Raw genomic sequence first — 24,412 nt, 5'->3', positions numbered from 1 at the left:
CTAGTGGACGCACTTCCGATGAGGAGAGGAGCGACGGGACGTACAAAGTGGGGGAAGACAAGCAAGAAAGGAAGCAGGACGGCGATGTATGAAGATCTCAGCTGATGGATGGTAACTCGGGCCTAATCAAGCGGCGTCTGATTACATCGAAAAACAGCTATCAGCGAGAATAGCTGTGTCATGCGCAGCCTTGCTGTAGAATGTGTACCCGTGATGTTGAGTCACTAGTATTCGACTTCGTGGTGCATGTTGAAACGGTAAATGAAAGACACACCGAGTATCGCACCAGTGGCGGATCGTACATTTTGAATTTAGGATGACGTTGTCGTGTGTATGTATTTAAGGAACAAGAACGTTCTTCGGAGCCGCTCCAGATAAACCCTAGTATTTCGAGCGATATTTCAACCCTCTGAGAGCCTGGGACCCTGACTCCACAATTAAAGCTGCAAACCACCATGGTTCCGAGCCTTCACAGTCACTAAACTGAGTAATGGTAGAACAGTCAAAAGATCATCTCGGCCGCGAACGCATTCCGAGGAAGGACGATTCTTCGCGGGCCAATTTTGGCCCTGATTATGTTTGGCAGGAATAAGCGCGTTCAGGTAACCTCGCTGAGAGAGTGCGGTGTAAATCGCCCCGAAATGAAGCTAGATTATACAGCATTCGAGAATACAGCAGATAAATTATCGAAGAAATCTAGCTTACACTTCTACAAGTGCTGTCAGGCTGTCGTCCGAGGCCTCTTCGCTAAGGAGCCTGGTTCGGCCCTGTTTTTACGCTTCGTTGCAAGGAAGTGAAGGTAGGCTAGGCTATATTTGGGCACTGGTGCAGGCGCTACATTTGTTGGCGGAGCAGCGAACCAAAGAACTTCGTCGGTTTCTAGATCGCGGTCAAAGTGTTTAGCTGTGCGAACACAACATTTAATGAGTAATCCATTCAAGCTGTCAGTACATCATCACGTACTGGTTTCTGGAGGAAGTTTTTCCTGCCGGGCGTTGTTTCCCAATGTCAGTCCAGAATTAAATAGAATCGAACGATCCACGGCTGTTGTCGCATTCGATGCCGTAGTAGATATGGGAATGATATGTGTCACTCTGCTGCTGGGAATGATAGAACCACTAATAAGGCCTCCTGATGCCTTGGCCCCGTTCTTTCCCTTACTAAGGAAGGGACTAGGAAGTCGACGCGGAGAAACAATTCTCTCAAAAGGATAGATAGGCACCAATTCACGGGATTCCTCCGGCATGCATGAGCTCCAGTCTTTTACCTTAACAAACGCACGACTACCGTTGTTGTATCGAGATTCGCATACGTATAACGGGATACCGGGATACCAGTAGGGAGCTCTGGGTCGCCCGCGAAAATTGTCGACGGCATATTGGCATGCTATCTTTTCTAGTATATCTTCGAGCGGATGCTCAGCGAAGTGACCTCCAAGGAAACCATCAGATGTAACCGAGAATGAAAAAAACGTGTTCATACTTGTCTTGAATACTTCCCCTTCTAAGAACGTCCGATCAGAAGTGTGATGGGTCTGGTGATCTTTTACAGCAAGGAAGAACATAACAAAAGATAGAAAAATACCTGTTCGGGTCTGAAGAACCAGCAAACGGTTATGCCATGCTGACCTTTCCGTGATCTAAGCATCAAAGTCAGGATAAGGTCATCAACTGAATATCGATTATCAAGCATGCCTTTCTTCAGCAACCCAGCATTTATGCACCTGTCCAATGGTAGGGAGACTTGGATAATCAGGATTGCTAAGGTGTACCCAGTCACCGGCCTTAATGGTCCAGCCCTTGTAATGATGCCGATCCACAAAGTTCCTGCCTTTGGTGGGAATATGGTCACTGGTTACACCTGTACCAGAAGCAGGTCCGGATGCACCGGGTCCGGCACGTAGCGAGGCAAAGTTTGTTGGTGAGGAATAAGGCGGACCGTGTGGTGGCGCTTTTGAGGTCAACGCTTGATACAATCTCTGGAAAACGATGAGTCCTTCTCGCAGCCGAGATAAAACTTCGCTGACTTGGAGAAGAAGAACGTGGCCATAAGCATCGGAACCGGGATCATGCCACCTTCTTGCTTTAGCGAAAAGTTGCATGAATTCGACGTCGAAGTCTTTTGGAGTGGAATAATCTTTTGCGCGAGCGCGACTCTAAGCGCCATTCAACTGATGAAAAAAAGAACTGGACAGACACCAACCTCAATAGACTTCAGAGAGAGTGGCATCTGCAAGAAATCAACGATATCTTAACATAAGAGAAGAGAAGAAACCCAAACATTTAGCGACAGATATGTTATCTCAGCGCGTTCTGGCACGGATTCCAAGACGAAAGCATATCGATTACCTCTGGATATGATGAGCCAAAAATAAGCGACCAAACACTTGACGTACATCACATCTTTGTGGCTCTTGATAGCGTGGACTAAATCCAGGTAAGAAATCTGTACCGCTGGTGATTAAAAAATAGCCGACCAGAAGACAAGCGAAACCGTCACCTTGATATTCCCCATCCAGCCTTCCTCTGAGAATCCGGGCCATCTGGGCAAGCTCTTATCCAAATGACGGATAACTTCCTCACTTGCAGCATCTCTCTCTGTGGGTACATGCGCTTGAAGGTCTGCCACACTACCGACATCTATCTCTTCCTCGGAAGATGACGGCTCAGGGGATGGTTGGCCATTGGAAGTATTCTGATTGGCGGAGGCATCATTTGCTGGTATAGCTGTAGGAATGATCGGAGTATTTTTGGTAGAGACCACTGCTGCCTGCGCTGTTAGGGGAGAAGAAGCGGGAGGTTTTTCGGGGGGAGGCGATGGTTCTTCTTCTTCCACCTTGTGGACTTTCTGGGCAGATCTCGGCGGCGGGGACGTTCGAGGAGGGGGCAAGACCGTTCGTTTCTTCCACTCAGTCTCCAAAAGACGCTAGGACTTCGATGAACATGGGCAGGGACAATAATCGCACAAAATTAACGCACTTTTAATGTTTCAGCATCCATGGCAATCTGACTACCCGCTTCGTTGTAATAGAGCGCGTTCCAGAAGACGAGGGACAAATCCGCATACGCGTCTAGGGCTGCTCTATACCGATTCTTTTCTAATGTCGTACGTATGCTATTGATACACCGAGGATCTGGAATAATCTGCAACAATGAAGGGGACGACCACGAACGAAGAAAGAGCATACCTCGTAATATTCTGGCCATTCCTTTGGATCGACGAGGCTCATGAACATGGCTGAGAGAAGTCGCCTTCCTTTGGGCACGGTGGCAGTAGTGATGGCATTTACAACCTCCTCAATGGCCTGTTTTTGCGCAGCGGACAAGGGCATCCTACTGGTACCGCGTCGCGGTCACCGAGTCGGGATTTTGAGATTAGTAGCAATTAAAATAATTGCCTGGGTACACCGGGTTAGTTGTATATTCGTAGCGCTGCTGCTGCTCGTAGGAAGAAGAGAACGGCGGACGTAATTTGACTTTATTGGAGAAATTCTTGATGGTGGGCGCGAAGGAAGAATCGCTGGATTAGATAATCGTGACCAAGCTTGTCTCTGATGCTGCAACCAAACAAAGACCCCGATCACAAAAGTTTCGGGGCTTTTCGATCACTTCTTGATCTCCCACCGTGACGGCATATTGTTGGTAAATGAGACATACCAATCGATCTTTTGTCTTTCGACATCATGCAAAATGAATCCGGGAACATATGTGTACGTGAAGGCTTATTTTGTTTTATTCTCAACCGAATGGCTATACACAGGACATGAACATTGCGTCACTAAAACGAGCAGCGCGAAATGGTTCAATACCCGCGATGAAAGAACTTGCCACCAGGGCAATGCAAAAAAATCATTTGCTAGCTCAGGTTTTCCCCCTTGTCCAACAACGTCTTTCAGACGTACCTACACGGGACGAAGCATCCACTCAGATGGCACTCATTTGCTTTGATTCTCTAATTTACGGTCTCGAGAATGATCTCATCGGTAATTCAGCCGCCCTTCTCCTACCTCTCTGGCACTCTATTCATCCATGGTTATCCTTCTTCGTCACACAATACCATCTGGACCTTACTGAATCGGCCGTCGACGACCACGAAGCCCTGCTGAAGTCGGCTAAGCTGGTGTATCTCTTTTCCCGGATACCAGAGGTGTTGTCATTGTTGACTTCCGTTCCTCGCTTGGTTGGCTGCATATTCAAAATGTCCCTCATCGCAGCTTCGGTAGATTATGACTCGGACATCTTTATATCTACTTCAAAAACCATCACCCTGGTCACTGCTGCTGCAGACCAGTTAGACCAGGGCTGGCAGGTCGACGTTTCCCATGTCTTGACATCAGAAGCACCCGCCAACCTCGCGCTCTGCATAGTTCAGCGGCTCATAGAACTCGTGGAAAAACCCCAAATTCTCTATCCCGATCTCATCGCCCGCTTAGAAACCATGCTCATCTGCTCAGGAAACGATGGCAAACTACGTCTCCAGTTTTTTTCGAAGAAATCGGTGGCATGGGTGACGTTTGTCATGGGACGATTGACCCGTACGCGAAACCTTGAACCTATCAATTTGCCTCAGGCCCGGCGGGCCATGTATCTGTCCGTCATGTATCTGAAGAAGAACTTGAGATGCGGGTTTACGTGGGTTTCGGATGCCCTAGACAAAGGGATACTGCAGTCCATCGTGAAGGCACAGCCGTACCTCGCCTATGAGCATCAGTGTCGTACTGATGCCTTCACAATGGAGTCCATGATCGTGGAAATCCTAGATACGATCAGCCTGCTGGCGATTTACAGGAGCGTATTGCACCGCGCTCGTACGTCACTGAGGAGGGCGGAAGCGATGGAGGATGTGGAAAATTTCCGGGGAGTAGTGAGAGACGCCTGGGTGAGGTTGAAAGATAAGGTGGACTACTTGTGGAATCTGCGACCGATTTATTTTATGGCTCGCGGTGGGCGGACAAGTTGTATGAATGACGACGTATGTTCAGCCTATCCCAGCGCATAGTTTGATCTAGCTAATGGCTTGATAGTGCATCACCAGACGACAGGGGGACACATCTTCCAGAATATACGACATGCGATGTTCCGGATGCCAATATGCCTATTACTGCTCTCACCAATGCGCTAAGTCGGGATGGAGAGATGGACATCGAGCGCAGTGTCTTGAACTACGTCGGCAATTTCGAGGTGGGCTGACCCCTCCTGCAAATTACCGTCAGCGCTGAAATATTCTTTGCATGATAGAAGGACACCCCCGCCTCATGTCACCCAACGAGGATGAGTGGTTCATCGTCGTTGGCCAGAGTGAGGTTTATCGTACATTGGACGGAAAAGAGACTGTCGATGCTCTGCGGAGTGCCTACCATGACGCTCATCCTTCGGTGCCAAACCACTCTGTGTTGACATTCATCGACTACACTGTTCTTCCCGGGCCGAAGATCGAGGTCATGAGTTTGCAAGACTTTGTGAGCACTCGAGATATGGGCTACTACCACTGGGAGAGGTATCGAGATTTGGCAATTGAAAGGAACGGGTTCTTGTTGGGAATTACAATACCGGATCGGGATTTGCATCCATATAATTGCCTCGCTTTGTCTCGGGAGCATTGATTTATTAGTTGTATGTGTGATGCCGGACGCCTCTTTGTATCCACTAGTACGCAGCTGCCGTTGTATTTGTACTCATACGTCTACCTGACATGCATTCAATCTTGTAGTAGCTATTTTACAGAACATGATTGAATTTTTGAAGATGATCAGAGGATAAGCGAGGTTGACGGATCTGTATGCCCCCAGATAGACTTTCCGGAGGCCGACACAGCGGGGAAAAATGAACCACCTTGCCGAGATCCGACGAACCATCGGCTTTACCCGCTACTAACAACGATGACTCGGACGACCATGACATCTAGGCTCGCTTCATTACGGAGGACAGCAAGGACAACGACTTCTCAGACCGTAGAATTGACGTTCGAGGTCAGGGCTGCTCTGCGTTCCCTGTGCTTTGTTTTAAAGTCGTCTGGCAACTCCGAGTCCTTGTTCAATGGATACGTCATTACTCCCGTGTCTATGTCTAAAGGAGCGACTTCGGTTTTTTCTTAAAAATGAAAATCGAAATCTCGACTTCTGTTCTAGCTCGACGTTTTAAAGACTCCAGGTGCGCTCTAAAAGATCTGAGCTCTGAAGTTTGTCTACGCTCCTATGCGATGGCGACATCTTCCACAAACAAACATAAAATACCAAGGCTCGTCTAAATTATCTATGTTCAAGGGATCCTGACATGCTTGATATATTCTTTTCATTCGACGTGCATGAAGCAGCGATCAATACGCATCAAACAACTTCTTGGGTCATACTCAGGTATCTTACAAGAGCGCTCAGACGTTTAAGATGGATATAACTGCGTTCTAGGATTCTATTGATCATCCTACAGCCTCCAAAAACTCATACCATTCCTGTGTCTGTCACAATTGAGAAAAAAGAAGCACAAGAGTAAAGAAAAACCCACCCCGAGCCTCATCGCCGTCGAACCCGACCGCGGCTGTTTCTAGGAACTATGTAGGGCAACCTGCTCGGTTCTTCGAGGTTGAATATGAACGAGCCAAACCTCCGCTTTGCGTAACGGATAATTATCGGATCCATGGGAAACTCTCCTTGAAACGACTCTGGCGGCATCCATCTATCTCTTTGATTCACTATCTTCTCTGCAAGCTCCTGTAACGCAGTATGTACTATTGCCAACTGTTCTGCACCGAGGTCTCCTTCTGTCGTCGGAAAGCATAGACTGAGAGCCCTGTATGTGAAGGACCTTATGGTAACCGAATGGAAACACTTAGTACACGAATATCAAGGTGTGGCTGGAAATACCTCTGTACCTTATCAGGTCGTCGCGGGCAGTATCATTAGAAGAGCTACTCATCTTCAACGCAAGAAATACGATTGCTTGGATTCTTCGTTTGTACACAGACGCCGTCGTCATACGACTGCCTCGCCTTTCTCCTCGGGTATTGGGTGAGATAGCCTCGCGCTGAAGGTCACGAGCAGCTCCCACGGCGCTCGCTTGCATCAATCAGGGCTCTTGATATGCGACGCAACGTTCCAGACAGCAAGCATTCAAGCCTTGAGGCATGACACATCTCATTCCACAAGTGCGATCTGAACAGCGAAGATTTACCGTCCAGGGAAATGCGCTTGGCTCCAATCTTCATGGCTCGTCTGTTTGAAATTCACCCTTAATAATATGTATACATGCCTCAGTCGTAAGCAACCGCTTCTGATACTGGAGTATTTATTAAGTGTTTAATATCATTACGAGGCTCTACGAGAAGTGATGAAAATCGCGTATTATAAGTTGAGATCTAGTGTTGTTTTCCACCTGAGGATAGCTTAGCCGACATCACCCTTCAAACCTGATACCAATTAGCGTCCCAAAGTAACTTAGCGATGAAAATGAGACTTACTCCGCCACGCCAATAAAATCCCCAGATCCACGATCCTGAGCAAAGTACACTTTCCCACCTTTCTTTGAAGTTATGCGATCCAAGACGCCGTTCTTGTAGTGAAAACTGAATTTTCTTCCTGTATGCTCTTTGATCGATTGATCCCAAGCCGCTGGAGATAACCTTTCCCGTTCATCGGGGGCCATCGCCTGGGTAACGTTTTCTGCTATGTCCTCTGCAACTTCTCGAAATGCTGTCTGGATGCCCGGAGAAACCGTGGCAAAATCTGCGGTGCCATAATACAACTTGAACGCACGGTACTGCAGGGACCTATAATGAACGTCGGTGGTAGTTAATAAGAGAGATTAACATTATGGCGCGAAGGAGATTTACAGTCGTAGAGCCTCCAAGGAAGGATTGACAAAATGCAGCTTATCGATGTCGGAGGCGTTCATCGTAGAGACGGAATGGTAGAAATTTTCTTGATATGCTATAAGGGATTGATTTTTGCGGCTGTGCGGTCGCTCTAGGTCTCAATTCAGAGTTTCCCGATCTTTGTCTTTTGAACGACGATTGGATGCTGAGACGCCTGGGTGGGGCGATCTGGTCGAGAGTGTTGAAGTAAGGCAAAGTGTGGTGCCTGGCGTTTAACTCATGTACAGGAGGATAACATGCGGTATCCCACGTTTTGTCATCATTGCGAGGCACACCAGCAGGCGTCCATATTCAAAGTCTTACAGCACGACCAATAATAGATGCCGTCGTTTGCCTGTCTAAGAGAAGACCAGGTGTGGATAGCGACAGCCGAGAAGACATCAGGCATATTATGTTGGGCAGGAAACCAGATGCCGCAGCCAGCACAGAGTACTGTAGCACAATCAGCGGAATCCACTTTTCCGTGAAAATGATGCTTTGCAAAGAGTTCGTTGGATGTTGATACAGGCCATAAGTACAGTTTACATCGAAGAGCATTGAGAAACTATGCTACGTACCTCACACTGAATCGGCGATTAGCCTTTCCGGAACTTCAACATATCCTCTCCAGCATTCCACGAATGCGGCCAGCTCGGCGCCCTCAACGACGCGATGGTCAGCGCTCCAGCTTACCCCAACCTTCAGCCTCCTTTCTCCTTTTCCGTCTCCGACATCCACATCCCATATCCATTTCGCTCTCCCAATAGCGACAATCGCAACGCCGCTTCCAGGTACAAGCACTGGCGCGGCAAACTCCCCGGTACCAACGGCCCCAACATTAGACACGGTCAACGTTCCACCTCCTTTGGGCATCTCCTTAGGTGTGAGTCCACACGGAACTTGTCTGCCTAGATGGGAAAGACGCTTAAGAGTTGACGCGAGGCCATACATGTTATACGTATCGACGCTATGCAGTGTAGGCGTGTACAAACCCGTCGGGGTAGAAAGGGCGATGCTAACGTCGGCATGTGGGCGTACTGTCAGGGTGGGTTTCGCGCCTGGATCAGACGTGCCGGGTGTTATGGAGGAACGGAAAAGTGGCCATTCGAGCATTGATTTTGAAAGTGTCTTAAGAAGGACAGGAAGGTACGTCAGGTGTGTATATTGTTGAGAAGGCGCAACTTGGGGCAGAGAAGGTGCTGGATAGACAGCAGACGGAGAAACTGTCAACGGTGACGGGAGTGAAGAGGGCGAAGGTTTGTAATGCTCAGGTATATGCGCGTTCAATATCGGTAAAAGGTTGTATAAGGCCGTAAGATCGAGAGTTGTTGAGTACCCAAAATGTGGTATTTCTAGACTCTGTCGAGAGCGTAAACGTATTGTCGGGAATCAAGGATTTTTATTTTTCTTACCTTCACCATAGCTTTCCACATGCCATATCGAGTACGGCCGAGTTCCACAATGGCGTCCTGGCCAGGAAGACTTTGCGATGGTGATGCAGAGGCCTGCTCCGAGAGATATCGCTCAATGTCGTTCTTCTCAACTCTGCCATCTCGTCCACTGCCTGGAGAGACCTGAGCTAGTTTGATACCTTTCTGTCGGGCGTAATGTCGAACGGAAGGAGTGGCCAAAAAATTGTCGGCCTTTGGTGCAGGATGGCTTGGATCTAATGGGTGTGGTCGTGGCGTCATAGCGGTCTCCGCGTCTGGACACGACTCTGGAGAGGATTCGGCTGCAGGTTGTACTGGCGTTTCCTTTTTGACGGCGTCCGGGGAGTCCGTTTCTTCTTCCACCTCCACCTCTATCAAACACAGCCCAGTTCCCACTTTCGCGACTTCTCCTTCCTGAACTAAAAGCTGGGTAACGACACCGTCGTAAGGACTGGTGATCTCTACGCTGGCTTTGTCACTTTGCACCTCGCAGAGTGCATCGAATGCTTGCACCGTAGACTTTGGTTCAACGCTCCTACAAAATCAAACTGGTAAGGTAGAACAAATATCGCCCTGGCATTTCGGACGGAACATCACCAACCATTTGATGACCTCACATTCCGTGATTCCTTCACCAATATCTGCTAGCTTGAATTGCTTTATGGACTTCTTGGATGCCAAAGTTGCAGGGGAACTATGGAAACAAGAGAAGAAAATGGGCCGTCGCATTGCCAGGCGAAAAGAGCGGGACAACATGGCGGTACGGAGCCAAGCTGGACCCCACGGGGAAGAACATATTTGGAAACTAGATCTCCTATTTAGTTTTATCTCGTAATGCTTCCGTTTCTGGGACATGCCGTGAGTGCCGAACTCTTCGACTCTACTCTCTACAAGCTTTCTGCGTTTGTCTCTCAAAGTTAGGCGTATTTTCTACTGGATCTATTGAGTATACTCACGCTCCCTTTCAAAGGAAAACGGTCACATTACAGATATGATCGTACACATTTTCTCTTTGCCAAACCATCTACTATGTGACAGCGGAGGTTACCAAACGTGCACCATTCAGACAGTCGACAACGTCCGCTATTCTACTAGCTTTTCGTAAAGCGTGCCGAGATATGCTTACGTCTATCTATGAAAGACGCCGTTGAACTTGGGTTCCGGCATAAGCCAGCCAATGGACCTTGCAAAGGCCCTCCAGATCATGAATTCCTTTCGGAGCCGCTGTCGTCGTTTCAAGGACTCGTTCACCGTAAATGTGGCAGTATTCGATCAGACTCAGAATGATCTTGATACCGAGCTGTGAGGCTCATTTAACTATCATGTGTTCCTACGTGCGTTGCAGTACGTGCCCGGGTTCGGATCTCGTGCGACTTTAATCGATGATCTTCCTGCCCTCTTTTCTACCATGAAGCTCCGTTATCAGTAAACTGTGGAGGGACTTAATGCCCTTGAACAACGTCTTGTGGGATTTCAGAAATACTTTGGTGACTTGAAAATGACAAGGAATTGATGCTAGCCATGAAATACATTCACCCAATTCTTCACGGCAACCAAACTTCCGATTACTCTTTCCTTTCGTCATTGCAGGTTGCCTATGCCAGTCTCCTAAAGCAATACATGACTGTCGGTCGTAGTATGATGGCAGTGTACGTGATTTTCTCTATGCTTTTGTCAAAAGCACTGATTTGATTGAGCTAGTTATAACAAGACAAGATCTCAGGTTAGATCAATTCTACACACGGCGTTGACACTCTCAGACAGTGACCAGCGCCTCAGTGCTGCCGGTGAGATTATCGACCATGTCCTGATGTTAGACCTATGCGACGTATCAACACTGGCTACCGCGGAGGAACTCGTCACTCTTTTCAGTGTCTTTGCCATTAATGTAGAACATGAAATGGACTTTTTGGTGAATGTTCTCAATAATGTTCATCCAGTCCGTCCTTCGTTGGAAATTTTCCGGAAATCTCATAGTTGACGACCATTCTCTCGACACAGGACATGGAAATCAAGTCTCGTCTCGTCCCGGCAGCTACAGAAATGGGGAAATACGCTTCGCTGGGGTCGGCGGTAACCGGTTTTGTGGGCGTAGTGGCAGGTACAGCACTTGAAGCCAGTGTAACTTTCACTGTGACAAGTGGCGCTTTTGCTGTCGCTGGGGCTGTGGGCGGTGCAGCCCGGTAAATAATGGATTTCGAATTTCTTGTGACGCTATGCTAACTTCATCCATCTGTAGCCTCGGCAACTGTGGATCCTGATAATACGGACGAGATTCGAAATGCAGTAGGTCAACTCGAAGCACGCATCCTTTGTGGCGTTGTTGCGTGGCAAAAGTTATCTGCGCTCTTCAAACGCCTTATAGAAGGAATCCCGCCACCCGATGCAGGAGCCTTCATTAAAGCATACAAGAAGCATGTGAGTTCTTATATCCATACTGTTCATAAACTTTCAGCGTACTCAAACAATCTTCAGTTCTGGGATGGCCATGATGCCTTTCGTGATTTCGTCGGGAGAGAAATCATCAATATGCCCGTCTATCGGGAGGTTAAAGCAGGTTTCCCCAGTCTTCATTATTACCTGCAACCCGCCATGCTGTTTCGTTCTCTCGCGACTACACTCTTTTTTGTCGTCTCTTGGCGCAGGGTGAATATGGAAGACACTAGCAGGTAAATCCGATCCACACTCGTGGATTCTGATTCATTCCTACACTTCATATAATGACGATGGCTGGACTCAACCTCAAACCGCATGGATAGCAGGAGCAAATGGGCAAGGTTACGCGAAATGCGAGACTTATTCACCTGCAGAGCGCGAAATCTGGGCAGAGGTGCGCCATAACCTGTGTGTATTCCTACATATTGGATATAACTGATCGCGCTTTAGTACGTCGAAGGGTTCTCAAGTTCATTGCGACGCCGAAATCGCAATGAGTGGCTCCGAGCCATGCGCAATATCGTCCTCGAAATGGGATCCCAGCAACAAGCCGATGCCAGGCGACACCTCGGGGATGATCATTGGGAGGCAATGGTGCTGCTCGACATACCGCGCTGGTACTGGCACTTGTGGGATTTGGCCCCCGTTGAAGTCTCATCGCCGGTAATTCACGATTTCTCCAAAATCTGAGCGAAGAAGCTCATGCTGACTTCCAGTGCAATGCATGTCGCGCGTCTAAACACCTTGTCATTACACTCCCAACGCCGCCGCCAATGAGTGCCGGGAATGCCATCTCCAAGGGAAAACCTGCTTGCTGGGCAATAGCCAAGGGGCGAACAAGAAGCGGACCCGCGCTGACTCCGTCGAAGAAGACGAGGACTTCGACCCTATTACTGACCCGAAGGTAAAACGGGAAGGAGACAATCAGAAGAAACGCAAAGTGGATTCGGAAGCGGACAAGTGGGACTCGAACTTCGTCAAGCGCCTCGAGCTTCAGCTGGAGGTAAGGGAACGACAGGTTGCTGGTCTCTTGGAAGAAAACAATAGGGTCAAGCAATGCTACGATGAATCAAGGAATAATATTATACTGCTACGACGAGAGATTTCACAGCAGAAACTTCGTGCAGGTGAATTGGAAAGTAAAGTCAAGCACGCAGAAGAATTGGGTGGGATAAAGCCTCCCCGGAGCAGGAACTGGAGGTGTTGAGGTCAAAACTGAGGGCCGAGCATCAGAAGTACAAACGGATCAAAGAGAAGAGCGACGCATTTACTGACGCTTTGCAGAATTGGCTCAGACAGTAACTAAAGGTAATGGATTGTCGAAGGGACTATAGAATACACGTGATGGAAGCCTCTGAAGTGCGCGTTCACTAATGTAAAACTCCCACCCTTAAGGGTATTTGAGAGCCTAAATGTGCTTTGCCCTTCACAACGGGTACAACGCCTGGTGATCCGGGGAAATGTTGGATCTCTACACCTCCCTCGGGTAAACTGAATTCGAAGTGCAGAAGCAGATTGGCTAGGACTGTTTGCAATTGCATGACTCTGCATTCCGCTGATCAGTTAGACTGAAGCAAAGCTGGAAAGAGGAGGTACATACGCGAAACGCCATCTACGAGAGAAGAAGATCAGCAAGAAAATGAAGTGAATCACAGCAGCCAATTACCCGATACATGAACGAGATCCAGAGCCTGAGGGTCGTTTTAGTGGTGGAGAAGGTTCGCTGGGGTGTTAACTCACTAAATGTCATCCTGGCATTCCGCCAAGTAAGTAAGCGTCGAGATTGCGCACAAATAGCCAAAGTCTCACTCACAGATTAGCATACACACCCAGTGACCCAGGAAGAGTCTTGTCGAAAAATCGAGCCGGGTTCCACTCTTCTGCGTCGTCTCCCCAGAGACATGGAAGACTAGGAATGGTTTGCGTCAAATTTGTACTATCGATGTAGGAAGAGCATACCGATTATATAAATAAACTGAACAAAAAAGTGTCTGTCCCTTGGGTATGGCAAGTGTCTTCCCTTCGGAAAGAGGTAGGACATCATCGTGAGGAGCGGTACGTGTCAAGGAAGGAGCCATTGGGTGTATACGGAGAGTCTCCTATCAGTAGAGGTGAATGAGGGCATTCGAAATAGCTAAGCCTACTACTCACTTTGATAGCTGCGTTCAAAAACGGCATAGAGTCGTAGTCGTTTGATTGTTTGAGCTCTGCACGAATTATAGACTGATACTCTGGATGTACCGCCAGTTCGTATAATATCCAAGCCATACTGGTGCTCGACGTCTCGTGCCCTGCAACCACAAAGGTCCTGGAACGAGAGCAAAATCAGGTAATAAAGAACAAAGAAAGAGATATTACAAACATCAGCTGCGCCTCGACTTCGTCATCCTGCATTTTGCCTTCTGAACGTGCTCTTGCTAGAGTCGCAATCATGTTAATAGATGCATGTGTCGTTGGGACCAATGTTCTGACCTAGAACGTTGACGATATCTCTGTCGCCGTCTGACACCTGCACCTCGTTATTCCGAACCATGACTTCTCGGGCAACTTTCTTAGCCACGTTTCCTGAGCTGGCAAGTAGACGAATCTCTCGAGTAGAGATCAAGCGTAGAAACCATAACACCCAATACGGAAGCATTCGTATCAGGGCTATGAAGATGAGCTCTGATGCCGTCGTATTGACTTGCGAGGCAGTGCTGGACCGGGATGTTAGATATGATAGTCATGGAACGACTTTTCTTACAAAAGATGCTTCATCGCACGCTCCAACTCGGATTCCTGACCATCGAGCGCACGGAAATCGTATCGGAAAGAGGCTTTCGAATGTTAGGTCAACTAGTTGGAGAAAACCATGGATGGCACTTACCTAACCCAATTATATCCAGAGAAACCTTGCCTGTCCAATCAACAGCATTGACGGTATCATCTGAGCCAGTCAGAGATCTTTGGATATCATTCACGAGCTATAGTTTCCACTAGCATCCGAACATTGCTGCACGTCTATGAACAGATTAACCTACCTTGTCGCTGCATTGCTGAAAGATGACCTGATATTTTCGGAGCTGCGCAGAAGGGAACGCCGGATTCAATATCTTGCGTTGGCGGTGATGATTGTCATCTGAGTGCATTAGGTGTGACTTTGTACACAAGCCTAGTCGAAATAAACACTCACTGTCAACGGTGACAAGTCCCTTGCCAATGATGAGATCTATGAGGAAAAGCGTGTCCTTCGACTTTGGGTAAGGTCGTGATGGGTGGAAAACGTGTTCGAGAGCCTTTGGGTCACACACTACCAAGACGGATTGCTAGCCAATTATTGGCTTAATTGTGACCATAACAAAGGCAGAGAGCTTGCTCACCCCCAAACAACCCGCAATACGATAAACGGTACCATATTCCCTGCACCATTTCATTTCGAGATCACCAGCATTATCTTGACCGCGGAGGACGCCCTCGTGGCCTCGTAGTATCGTGCATGAGCCCATGTTTATCCTGATGACGATCGCTTACCTAGCCAGAAAGAGGCCGATGGTGGTCCCTTGACGTGCTTGACTGACGGTCGTTTGAACCACCAATGAAGCAGAGACGCCAGGAGGAGCGATGCGATGATAAGGAATAATGTGGGCATGAGAAGAAAGGACTCTGACTCTGAGGGTTAACGATATCTTTCGGATTTTAAGATGCTCCCAGAGTCCGGCGATTGAACAAAGGTTTGCAAACAAGGAGATCTCCTCGAGCTAAATCGAGTTTATATTGTCCATGATGGCATTCCGCAAGACAGGCTGAATAGCAACCGTCCCGCCCTGGTGAAATTCTGTATCTGGCTACGATTTTGATGCAGTCCCACTGGAAGAGAAGTGGCGTCAGCCACTTTAAGACAGTTCAAGAGATCTGTATTGAACATGTAGTCAGTAACCAGTTCGGTAGAATGATTACTTGACTTAACCGATCAAAGCGTCCGTTCTCATGTTCTCAAAGTTGTGCTAGATGTGGAGCTTCAAGACCTGTTCCACATATGGCTTCAACTAATACTGACTTCTCCGTGGGCTAGTCTGATTCAGGTGGGATCTGCTCGAGAATATAAAAGGGTAAATAGGAACGAATCTAAGAACTTTCCTGCGCAGTGCCTTTTGGATATATGATAACAAACATACCGCCGCCGTACGCCATGCGGTTAGGACCCGATGATTCCTCCGAGCTTCGCGGGAAGACGTGACAAAGGTTCTTCGCAGAAGAGTGTGTGTATACCTGGGGAAACGGATGAGCATCAAATCATTAAACCGACATACGGGTCCAATTCACCTTCTCCTCGCACTGCGAATATTTCTTTTGAGTTTTGAGTGTCCCCCAGAACTTCGACACCCACTCGCAGGATATTTTTTATGAGGATAAGGCTGGACACCATGTTCGCACTGATGACTGTCGTGACAAATCTCTTGGTTCCTCGCAAGTCGACACGGGTGGCTTGGGAAAACGCTAGTATCCTGCGGCTCCTCCAAGCTGTTACAGCCTACAAGACTTTCTGATACCCAAGTTCCACCGTCGCAGCATGTCCTATTCAAATTTAAGCTATGGCAAAGTACGGCAAGACTCACCTGATAGTATCTTCCAGCTCCGTATTTATATCCCAGGTCCCTTAAAGCACGACATGGATAGGTCAAAATTTTCATGTTCTTTACAGTAAGCCTGCATGGCGAAGAGATACCTATTTCAAGCTAGGCGGAGGTATTTCAATGAGGGTGCCTTCACCCCCGATGATTTTCCTCTCGTTGGGCAGAAGCGCCATTGATAACGTATATTGGCTTGCTTGTGGGTCGCTGGTGCCAGTGTCGATGCTTGAAGCATAAGAATCAGGAGGCACCACTTCGGTCATGGTGGTAAAGAGTGATAAAGCATTGTCAATATTGAGGCTCGCCCAATGTTGATCTCCGGCCACCATCTCTTTACCGCTGCCACGGCCATTTTGATCTCCGATCCTTTTCTCATCTCTAAATCAATGTTCGAATTGCTATACCAGATATCGAATACCCAAAGGACTCGTTACGAAAGTTCAGAAAGGTATGGCAGCCGCGTGGATATCGATATCGTTACCGAGCTGCGACTAACCCATTTGTTTTTGGCGTCAAAGGGGCACCCAAAAATTCTAACGTGGCAGGAGATCCCAACGGTGACCTCGACGCGATAGGTCAACAGGAATAGCACGACAACGGACGCGTGCTAGCGCTCAGATCGAACGTAGCTCTTCATGGCCGTCTACAGCTACAAGACGGACGACAGCAAAATGAGATAGAAGGCGAGGATAGCCGTCCTGATCAAAATAAAAAACCAGTCCAGATTCGCACCTCTCAGGTGACGAGTAGGTCAGGTTCTTGGCTGAGTACCGTAACCCCAACCCAGCATGGATCTTTAGCATGCTTATTGGAGCAGGTATTACCCGTGTTCTTTGCCGCTCGCGATACCCCGTCAATCCTGCCTGTCCACGCTCTCTATTCACACCAGAATTCGTCCGGTTCGTCTGGGCAGCTGCTTCCGGTTTCAGTCACAAGCAGTTCACCCACGTCAGAAGCCTACCCTAGTATCTATGGATCGGCGATATCCCTCTCTGACCTATCTATCTCTACAAATGATTCTCTGTTGATGCATTCGCTTCCATACCAGCCGAATCTGAACCCAGCCAACTAATCGGAACAATTGTCGAGCTGGGACATGCATTGAGATGGTTCCATTCAAGAAGCACCCCGCGCCGTCTCTCTAAACATGACCGCATCCGTCCTTTCCCGTTTTCCCATCTAATCTGCCACCTACAGACTTGATGGTTCCCAATGCCGATACTTTCTCTGACATCACTTCCTCTGAGTGCTTCGTGACCATTGGGCATGGCCCTAGTACCTCAGAGGATAACCCTGACGGTCGTGCACCCCACTCCTCTCAGCTAGACCCTGCGCTGGTGCGATCGAAGGTCGTTGATGGCTTGGGTCATGATGATCACAATCATGGCCAAGCTTTGGAGTTACATATCACTGCTTCTAGCGACTCAAGCACCTCTCAGGACGTCGATGATGACATATTCCTATACACCTTCGCCCGGCAGAGCCTCCCTGACGACAGTTCCGGTGGAGGGTCTACATTGATGACATCGAGCATCTCTCTGTTACCCATGGACGAGGTTCTATTTCCCCGGAGGCTCACCTAACTTTACCAGAGGCAGGTTTGAATTGTCTTCGCATACTGTCAGTAACTAAATCCCATTTGATAGAAGAAAATTCCTAGAGAGATGAATGATTTTTAAGGCACGTTGGTTGTCTGGATACATAAGAAGACTAGAGAAGGCAAGTTCACTGTTTGCGGTGTAAGAATGTCCAGCTCCTGTATGTCGGTAATCGCGTGAGGGTGTATAGTGAGACTTTAAGTTCCAATTTTCATCAACATCCCCTGCAAGTACCTCGCGTTTTGAGATTTGATTGCGGCGGTCAGTCTGATCCACCACAGATATCATCACGAAAGACAGTCAGAATTTGCGAATCACTTGAAGAGACTGAACTGTAGAATGTACAAAGAGAAATGGTAGGTGATCTAAAAACACGAAGTTGACGATATAGTTCAGATCAGCAGCTCTCATCATTGATGAACCAAGCACCTGAGAGGGTGGCGAAAGTCACTTCTCTCACGAAAGGCTCGCGCAGTCGCTGACAGGCGTATAGGCTTGGTCGATTGCGAAAACCTCTAGCTATAATACATGTACTGGCTTATATATATATATGGTGGGAATAACAAATACGGGCTAAACCGGGGAGATGGGGGAAAGAGGGAAAAACGTCAGGTAAAAGTATCGGGCCGTGGAACGACTCGTAACATACGCCCTCCTGGCCAACGAAGTTGGACAATACGGTAGCGTGGTATGTATCCCTTTTTTTTCAATGAAACGTAAGGTAAGCAAAGAAAATTGTTGATGGAATAAAGTAAACATCACAAGACTAATTTTCTCCATTCTGCATAGCAGCATCTCTTTCCTTGCCGTTCACCTCGACGTCAACATCACCCTCCGCGTCGTCTTCTCCATCGCTGATGTTAGATGTGCCCTGGATAAACTCCAATGGACAGTCAGAGCCCGAGTCCGAGATACAAACTTGTTGAGCATGGCATTGATCTTCAGTCTCCTTGTGCTGATGCTTGGAGTCCAGGTCCGAGTCCGAGTCCGAGAGGAAATCCAGCAACTCATCACAGTCCTCCCATAGGATTCCTGCCCATTTGTCTTTTTGTCTCTGGATGGCCCTCTCCTTGGCCCTTTCCTGTCTGAGGAAGAGGGTATGACCAAGGTACTGATTATCATTATACTTGCATTCTGGAATGATGACATATCCAGGGATTTGGATAGTTTTGGGGTTGAAGAGGATAGGCATGTCAACCTTGAGATTGTGAGCAGTGGGGGTGGGATCATCAAGGTGAGTGAGATGGTATTCACCTGAAGAGTTGTCCCACTCAGCAAACTTGTCCTCAGCATCACCTGCATTGTATGAAGCCATGATGATGGAGTACCCAATGGGCTCATGATGAACCTGGCAACAAGCTCAAATGCCTCCAGCTCTGTGGGTGTGTCAAAGGTGATTGTTATGCTCAATACACTGGAGCATCAGAATAGCAGGGACATCAGCAATGAGGCCTCCAAGCAAATTGGAGCCAGGAGCCTTCTGTCCAAAGCCCCTTTCAAATCTCTGGTCTAATTCATTTATCACAAGGATGTTGAGAGGTTCAGTGTTCAGGAGGCTTCTGGCTTCAATTTGCTTGGAGGCCTCATTGCTGATGTTCCTGCTATCCTGATGCTCCAGTGTATTGAGCATAACAATCACTTTTGACACATCCATAGAGCTGGAGGCATTTGAGCTTGTTGCCAGATTCATTATGAGCCCATTGGGTATTCTATCATTATGGCTTTATACAATGCAGGTGATGCTGAGGACAAGTTTGCTGAGTGGGACAACTCCTTGGGTGAATACTATCTCACTCACCTTAATGATTCCACTCCCACTGCTCACAATCTCAAGATTGACATGCCTATCCTCTTCAACTCCAGAACCATCTAAATCTCTAGATATGTCATTATTCCAAAATGTGAGTATAACAATAATTGATACTTCAGTCATACCCTCTTTCTCAGACAGAAAAGGGCCAAGGAGAGGGCCATCCAGAGATAAAAAGACAAATGAGCAGGAATCCTATAGGAGGACTATGACAAGTTGCTGGATTTCCTCTTGGACTCAGACTCAGACTTAGACTTGGACTTAGGCTCTGACTATCTATTGGAGTTTATCCAGAGTGCATCTAACATTGATGATGGAGAAGATGACATGGAGGGTGATGTTGATGTCAAAGTGAATGGCAAGAAAAGAGATGCTGCTATACAGAATGGAGAAAATTAGTCTTGTGATGTTTACTTTATTCTATCAACAATTTTCTCTGCTTATCTTATATTTTATTAAAAAAAAGGGATACATATCATGCTACTGTATTGTCTAACTTCATTGGCCAGAAGAGCATATGTTACAAGTCATTCCATGGCCTGATACTTTTATCTGATATTTTTCTCTCTTTCCCTTGTCTCTCTGATTTAGCTCATATTTGTTATTTCCACTATATATATAAGCCAGTACACATATTGTAGCTAGAGGTTTTTACAATTGACCAAGCTTATATGTCTGTCAGTGACTGTGTGAGCCTTTCATGAGAGAAGTGACTTTTGCCACCCTCTCATATATTATTTGACTTCACTGTGTTATTGTGAGGACAATTTCTAGCTATATGTCCCACTTCTTCACATCTAAAGCACTTATTTGCAGTGACAAGTTCTGCCTTCTTGCTTTCTGATAGTTTATTTCCAGAGCTAGAATTTGTGGTAGACTTGCTTTCACTATTGTGCCCTCTATTCAATGGTTTATTACCTCTGGAAGATGATGAGGGTTGATTGTAGCTTGATGACTGATTATACAAGTTAGATCCTCTCTTGTGGAGTCTATTCTTTTCATGAGAATATCCTTTCAAATAACTGTTATCAGACTTATATTTCTTAGATGTATGCTCACTATTTCTATGGTTATTGCTGTTTCCAGAACTTCTCTGTGATAGCTTCTTTTTCTTGGTACTTTGAGATGTAGATTTAAGATCAGCCATTTCAATGAGTTTAGCCTCTTTAACAATATGGCACCAGCTATAAACCTCCTTATTGAGCTTTGCTCAATAGAGTCCATGCTGCATCTTTCTACAGAATCTATCTCAAAGCTTAATAATATGCTCATGCTTGCTAGTCATGCTAACAAAGCCATATAAGATTTCCAGCTTGTAAACATATTCTAAAACAGTGCAATCATTCTGGTAGCACTTCTTTATTTTATCCTGTTGCTGACTTCAATAATTTGAAGAGCAGCACAAATTAAAAATTTCTCACAAGAAGTCTATCAATGTCTATTCTGCATGGTTCTTCAAAACCTTCTAAATGAAGAAAGATAATGCCTTTCTCTTCAGATAATGTGATGCCAGAAATACTTGTTCATCTTTTGGAACCCAACCTTTTTTGCAGAATTGAGTCAATTCCATTATAAAGCAATGGAATTTTTCACCATCAGCTGTACCATCATATGATGTAAGAGGTATTGGTTGAATTAATCTTTTGTAGTGATGTTTTGACTTCTGTGCTTATGCTGATGGGAACCATGCCTTCTAGTATGATGATGATAGTGTCAATGTTTATAATTGGATAGCTTAGAGCTATCTGATGCATCTGACTCATCACTTGCATCACTGCTACTTGAGCTCAATGAGCTTGAACCAGTGCTTGAGGAACCATTGTCTGATGGAGAAGATCCTGAATAATTAAAGTCTCAATCTGAGTCAGACTCATTACTGGGAGTAGACTCTGACAATTCAGAGCTAGAGAAACTAGCATGGTGCTTATGCTTCTGTTTCTCAAGTTTTTTCTTATTGAGTTTCTTCTTGTGCTCAGGTGAGACCTTTCACTTCTTCTTTGATTTGCTAACATCTAACATATCAGCCAAGAAGCTATCAGGTGGTAGCTGATCCACAGGATGAGTAGACTCATGTCAGCTATTTGAAGGTGCCTTTGAGTGTTCTTGTATAATGTTTTTCATTCTATGATTGGTCAATGATCTGACAGTCTTTCATTTTGAAGATTTTGCACTTGTCTTAGAGAGTGTCTTTTTTGGTTGAGGCTTTGCCTCCAAATCTGACTCAGAACCTTCATCTGATGTTTCTTCTACTTTAAGAGCATCATAGCAGCCTGTTTTGTAAACTTTTGTCTTTGGTTTTAATCTCTGAGGTCCTTCTTTCTGTTTGTTATGCTTAGAAGACTTTTCAACAGTCATAAAATCATCTTCAACCTCTGGATGAGCCTCCAAATGGGACACATCACCTTTAGGGACTTTTTGATTGATGTCCAGAGCCTGATTCCACATTTCAAGAGCCTCACATTGTGCCTTGACATCTAATTCAGTGCTATCAATCTCCTGATTGTGGTCAACAAATTTTCCTTTAGCAATGTAAGAGCTGGGTCCAGATGTAGCTGTCAGAGTCTGAGATACAGTAGGTTGCTTTCAGCCCTTGTCTTTCATCAGCTTGTTCTGACATTTGGCAAGCATTTCTTGCTGTGCAGTTGTCAAATTTCATTCAGCCACATCAATGGTAGAAAGCTGTTCTTTCATGAGCTTTCTTCTTTTGTGTAGTCTCCTAAAATGAACTTCATGTTTCCCCAGATTATCAAGACTCTGAGTACAGCAAAGCCTCACAGGTCTTGCCATTCTATTGGATTCTTCTGCATCTGTACTATGGGATGCTTTCTCAAAGGTAGAAGATATAGATGATTCATAATCATTTCCATTATCTATATCACTACAGGATGAATCATTATCTGAAACTTCTGTGGTCAAATTTCCCTTGAAACTGACATCCTCTGATTTCTCTGAGTGATTTGAATCCTCTTCCTCTGCTTGTGCATGGGCAAGAGAAAGGTTTCTCAGCACTGTAGCACCAGATGCTGGAACACAGCTCACAGCCAGAGCAGGGATAGCATCCTGAGCACTTGCAGTGCTAGAATCTGCCACATTTTTAGTATCAAAGTCTGTTGGTGACAACTCATCTGATAACTGAGATAAAGGACTGTCCATCCCTGGTGTAGCTGGCACAACAGTGGTGTTACAATGGCTGCACAAAGGGTAATGCAACATCCTAAGGAACCAAGAAGTAAAGAGAAAATTAGATATTGGTGTCAAAGTCAGAATGTCCTCAGGTGATCAAGCCATAGGGGATCCAGATATTGACAAAGAGAGATATAGAGTTTAGAGAGAAAAGCACAGATGAGAGAGAGAAAAAGGTAAAATCAAAGATTAAGCCAATGGAGCTGTCAAAAATATGAGAGGGTGGCAAAAGTCACTTCTCTCACGAAAGGCTCGCACAGTCACTGACAGGTGTATAGGCTTGGTTGATTGTGAAAACCTCTAGCTACAATACGTGTACTGGCTTATATATATATGGTGGGAATAACAAACATGGGCTAAACCGGGGAGATGGGGGAAAGAGGGAAAAACGTCAGGTAAAAGTATCGGGCCATGGAATGACTCGTAACAGCACCCCATACGCCACCGAAAACACCCTAGATGGCGAGCTTCGGCAATCCCTCACGAACCATACAGTACCAATGTCGCTTACCCTGTAGTCACAGCTATCTGGCTGATCGAAATGACGCCCATCATAGTCCGCGGGGGTAGTAGAACACATCTCTCGCCAATTATCCCGTGGTGGCTGGTGATTCCCCATATGAGCTTCGATACGCTACAGCGACATTAGCCTAGTTGATGCATCAACACAGATGGACATACACGGCGCATCGAACCTTTCGCAACACATCCCTGCAGAACCTGTCAAATCGCCGATTATCGATGAATCGAAAGCAGATCGCACCTTATCCTGGAAATTCTCCCACAGCGTCTTACAGCTCGGCTCGTTGGACCCGACCGTCCAATGACCGTAAAATCGACGTTTCATAAGCACCTAAAGGAAGATCAGACAACACGGATTTCTGGATACAATGCTGGACCCACCGAATGATCCCTGTCGACAGTGCAATACCCTGGCTTTTCAAAATCGATGCCGTGAATGGTAATCTCCTTCTCCTTGCACCAACGCAAGCCATGTTCGCCTCTAGGTACGCCCATCAGCTGAGCAGAGTACTCGCGGGTGCCATAGCGGAGACATCGTTTTGACGGAGTTATGTCAGCCCATGCGAGACCATCGTGTATGAGCTGATGTCTCTTCTTCGCGGATTCGGCGCGGAGGTGAAGAACGAGTAGGAACATGCAGATTGTGAAGATTACTATGGCTCTAAGCGCTCTCCTTTAAATATTAATCAGATTTTATAAAATAGAGCGGTGGGGACACGTACTTGGAAGACAGTTTCGAGACATAGGTCCTAAGCTAGCTATTAGTTATTGAAGTATCGACAATGAATAATTAATTCACAAGGTGGGTGGATTAGAAAGAGCTACTGAATTGGGGTTGGCTGTAAAAAAGAGAAATATAAGCCAGCGCCATCAAACGAAAGAGCAGTAGCTACCGGAATACAAAGGGCCTCCACTCTCATTCGCGTTAGTCTCTGCAAGCTCAATGTCTCTGCTGGCATAAGGAGGCGGCGGGGCCAC

The 24,412-nt window shown here is 46.6% G+C and overlaps 8 protein-coding genes across 8 annotated transcripts; 2 read left to right on the top strand and 6 right to left on the bottom strand.

The window, feature by feature from the left end:
* Positions 1-721: 721 nt before the first annotated feature.
* Positions 722-3,331, bottom strand: BT62DRAFT_978771 (uncharacterized protein; the record flags this gene model as incomplete). Its single annotated transcript, XM_043189374.1, has 12 exons — positions 722-903; positions 964-1,431; positions 1,483-1,534; positions 1,585-1,639; positions 1,695-1,978; positions 2,027-2,155; positions 2,203-2,229; positions 2,281-2,350; positions 2,396-2,445; positions 2,500-2,925; positions 2,979-3,143; positions 3,188-3,331. 12 exons carry the CDS (start codon positions 3,329-3,331, stop codon positions 722-724), a joined length of 2,052 nt encoding a protein of 683 aa, XP_043044423.1.
* A 287-nt stretch (positions 3,332-3,618) lies between these two features.
* On the top strand, positions 3,619-5,741 carry BT62DRAFT_991693 (uncharacterized protein). Its single transcript, XM_043190295.1, has 4 exons — positions 3,619-3,709; positions 3,760-4,971; positions 5,024-5,180; positions 5,238-5,741. Exons 1-4 carry the CDS (start codon positions 3,683-3,685, stop codon positions 5,600-5,602), a joined length of 1,761 nt encoding a protein of 586 aa, XP_043044422.1. The 5' UTR covers positions 3,619-3,682; the 3' UTR covers positions 5,603-5,741.
* A 767-nt stretch (positions 5,742-6,508) lies between these two features.
* BT62DRAFT_1001770 (uncharacterized protein) lies at positions 6,509-7,886 on the bottom strand (the record flags this gene model as incomplete). Its single annotated transcript, XM_043176776.1, has 5 exons — positions 6,509-6,800; positions 6,868-7,051; positions 7,167-7,207; positions 7,453-7,761; positions 7,825-7,886. 5 exons carry the CDS (start codon positions 7,884-7,886, stop codon positions 6,509-6,511), a joined length of 888 nt encoding a protein of 295 aa, XP_043044421.1.
* Positions 7,887-8,424: 538 nt separating this feature from the next.
* On the bottom strand, positions 8,425-10,004 carry BT62DRAFT_884143 (CoA-dependent acyltransferase; the record flags this gene model as incomplete). Its single annotated transcript, XM_043182788.1, has 3 exons — positions 8,425-9,204; positions 9,258-9,810; positions 9,877-10,004. 3 exons carry the CDS (start codon positions 10,002-10,004, stop codon positions 8,425-8,427), a joined length of 1,461 nt encoding a protein of 486 aa, XP_043044420.1.
* Positions 10,005-11,276: 1,272 nt separating this feature from the next.
* On the top strand, positions 11,277-12,918 carry BT62DRAFT_1072925 (uncharacterized protein; the record flags this gene model as incomplete). Its single annotated transcript, XM_043178904.1, has 7 exons — positions 11,277-11,448; positions 11,515-11,693; positions 11,751-11,877; positions 11,942-12,105; positions 12,162-12,374; positions 12,428-12,488; positions 12,542-12,918. The coding sequence occupies 7 exons, from the start codon at positions 11,280-11,282 to the stop codon at positions 12,916-12,918; spliced, it is 1,290 nt and encodes a 429-aa protein (XP_043044419.1).
* A 163-nt stretch (positions 12,919-13,081) lies between these two features.
* On the bottom strand, positions 13,082-15,339 carry BT62DRAFT_885121 (cytochrome P450; the record flags this gene model as incomplete). The annotated part of the gene is made up of 15 exons (XM_043182813.1): positions 13,082-13,256; positions 13,312-13,323; positions 13,378-13,402; positions 13,452-13,462; positions 13,525-13,620; positions 13,671-13,810; positions 13,863-14,019; positions 14,074-14,128; positions 14,172-14,407; positions 14,455-14,527; positions 14,578-14,674; positions 14,732-14,829; positions 14,884-15,016; positions 15,071-15,171; positions 15,222-15,339. 15 exons carry the CDS (start codon positions 15,337-15,339, stop codon positions 13,082-13,084), a joined length of 1,527 nt encoding a protein of 508 aa, XP_043044418.1.
* Positions 15,340-16,105: 766 nt separating this feature from the next.
* Positions 16,106-16,645, bottom strand: BT62DRAFT_928203 (uncharacterized protein). Its single transcript, XM_043185458.1, has 2 exons — positions 16,226-16,645; positions 16,106-16,175 (listed from the first exon to the last, which is right to left on the bottom strand). The coding sequence occupies exon 1, from the start codon at positions 16,582-16,584 to the stop codon at positions 16,417-16,419; it is 168 nt and encodes a 55-aa protein (XP_043044417.1). The 5' UTR covers positions 16,585-16,645; the 3' UTR covers positions 16,106-16,175; positions 16,226-16,416.
* A 1,626-nt stretch (positions 16,646-18,271) lies between these two features.
* BT62DRAFT_543820 (uncharacterized protein) lies at positions 18,272-24,215 on the bottom strand. Its single transcript, XM_043181329.1, has 6 exons — positions 23,816-24,215; positions 23,676-23,765; positions 23,594-23,623; positions 23,424-23,546; positions 23,346-23,367; positions 18,272-18,348 (listed from the first exon to the last, which is right to left on the bottom strand). The coding sequence occupies exons 1-6, from the start codon at positions 24,068-24,070 to the stop codon at positions 18,317-18,319; spliced, it is 552 nt and encodes a 183-aa protein (XP_043044416.1). The 5' UTR covers positions 24,071-24,215; the 3' UTR covers positions 18,272-18,316.
* Positions 24,216-24,412: the final 197 nt, after the last annotated feature.

The sequence above is a fragment of the Guyanagaster necrorhizus genome (genome assembly GCF_019112545.1).
Source record: "Guyanagaster necrorhizus MCA 3950 unplaced genomic scaffold BT62scaffold_4, whole genome shotgun sequence".
In the NCBI taxonomy this organism is placed as follows: domain Eukaryota; kingdom Fungi; phylum Basidiomycota; class Agaricomycetes; order Agaricales; family Physalacriaceae; genus Guyanagaster; species Guyanagaster necrorhizus.
The sequence above is the reverse complement of the archived record's forward strand: the minus strand, read 5'-3'. Positions and strand labels throughout refer to the sequence as shown.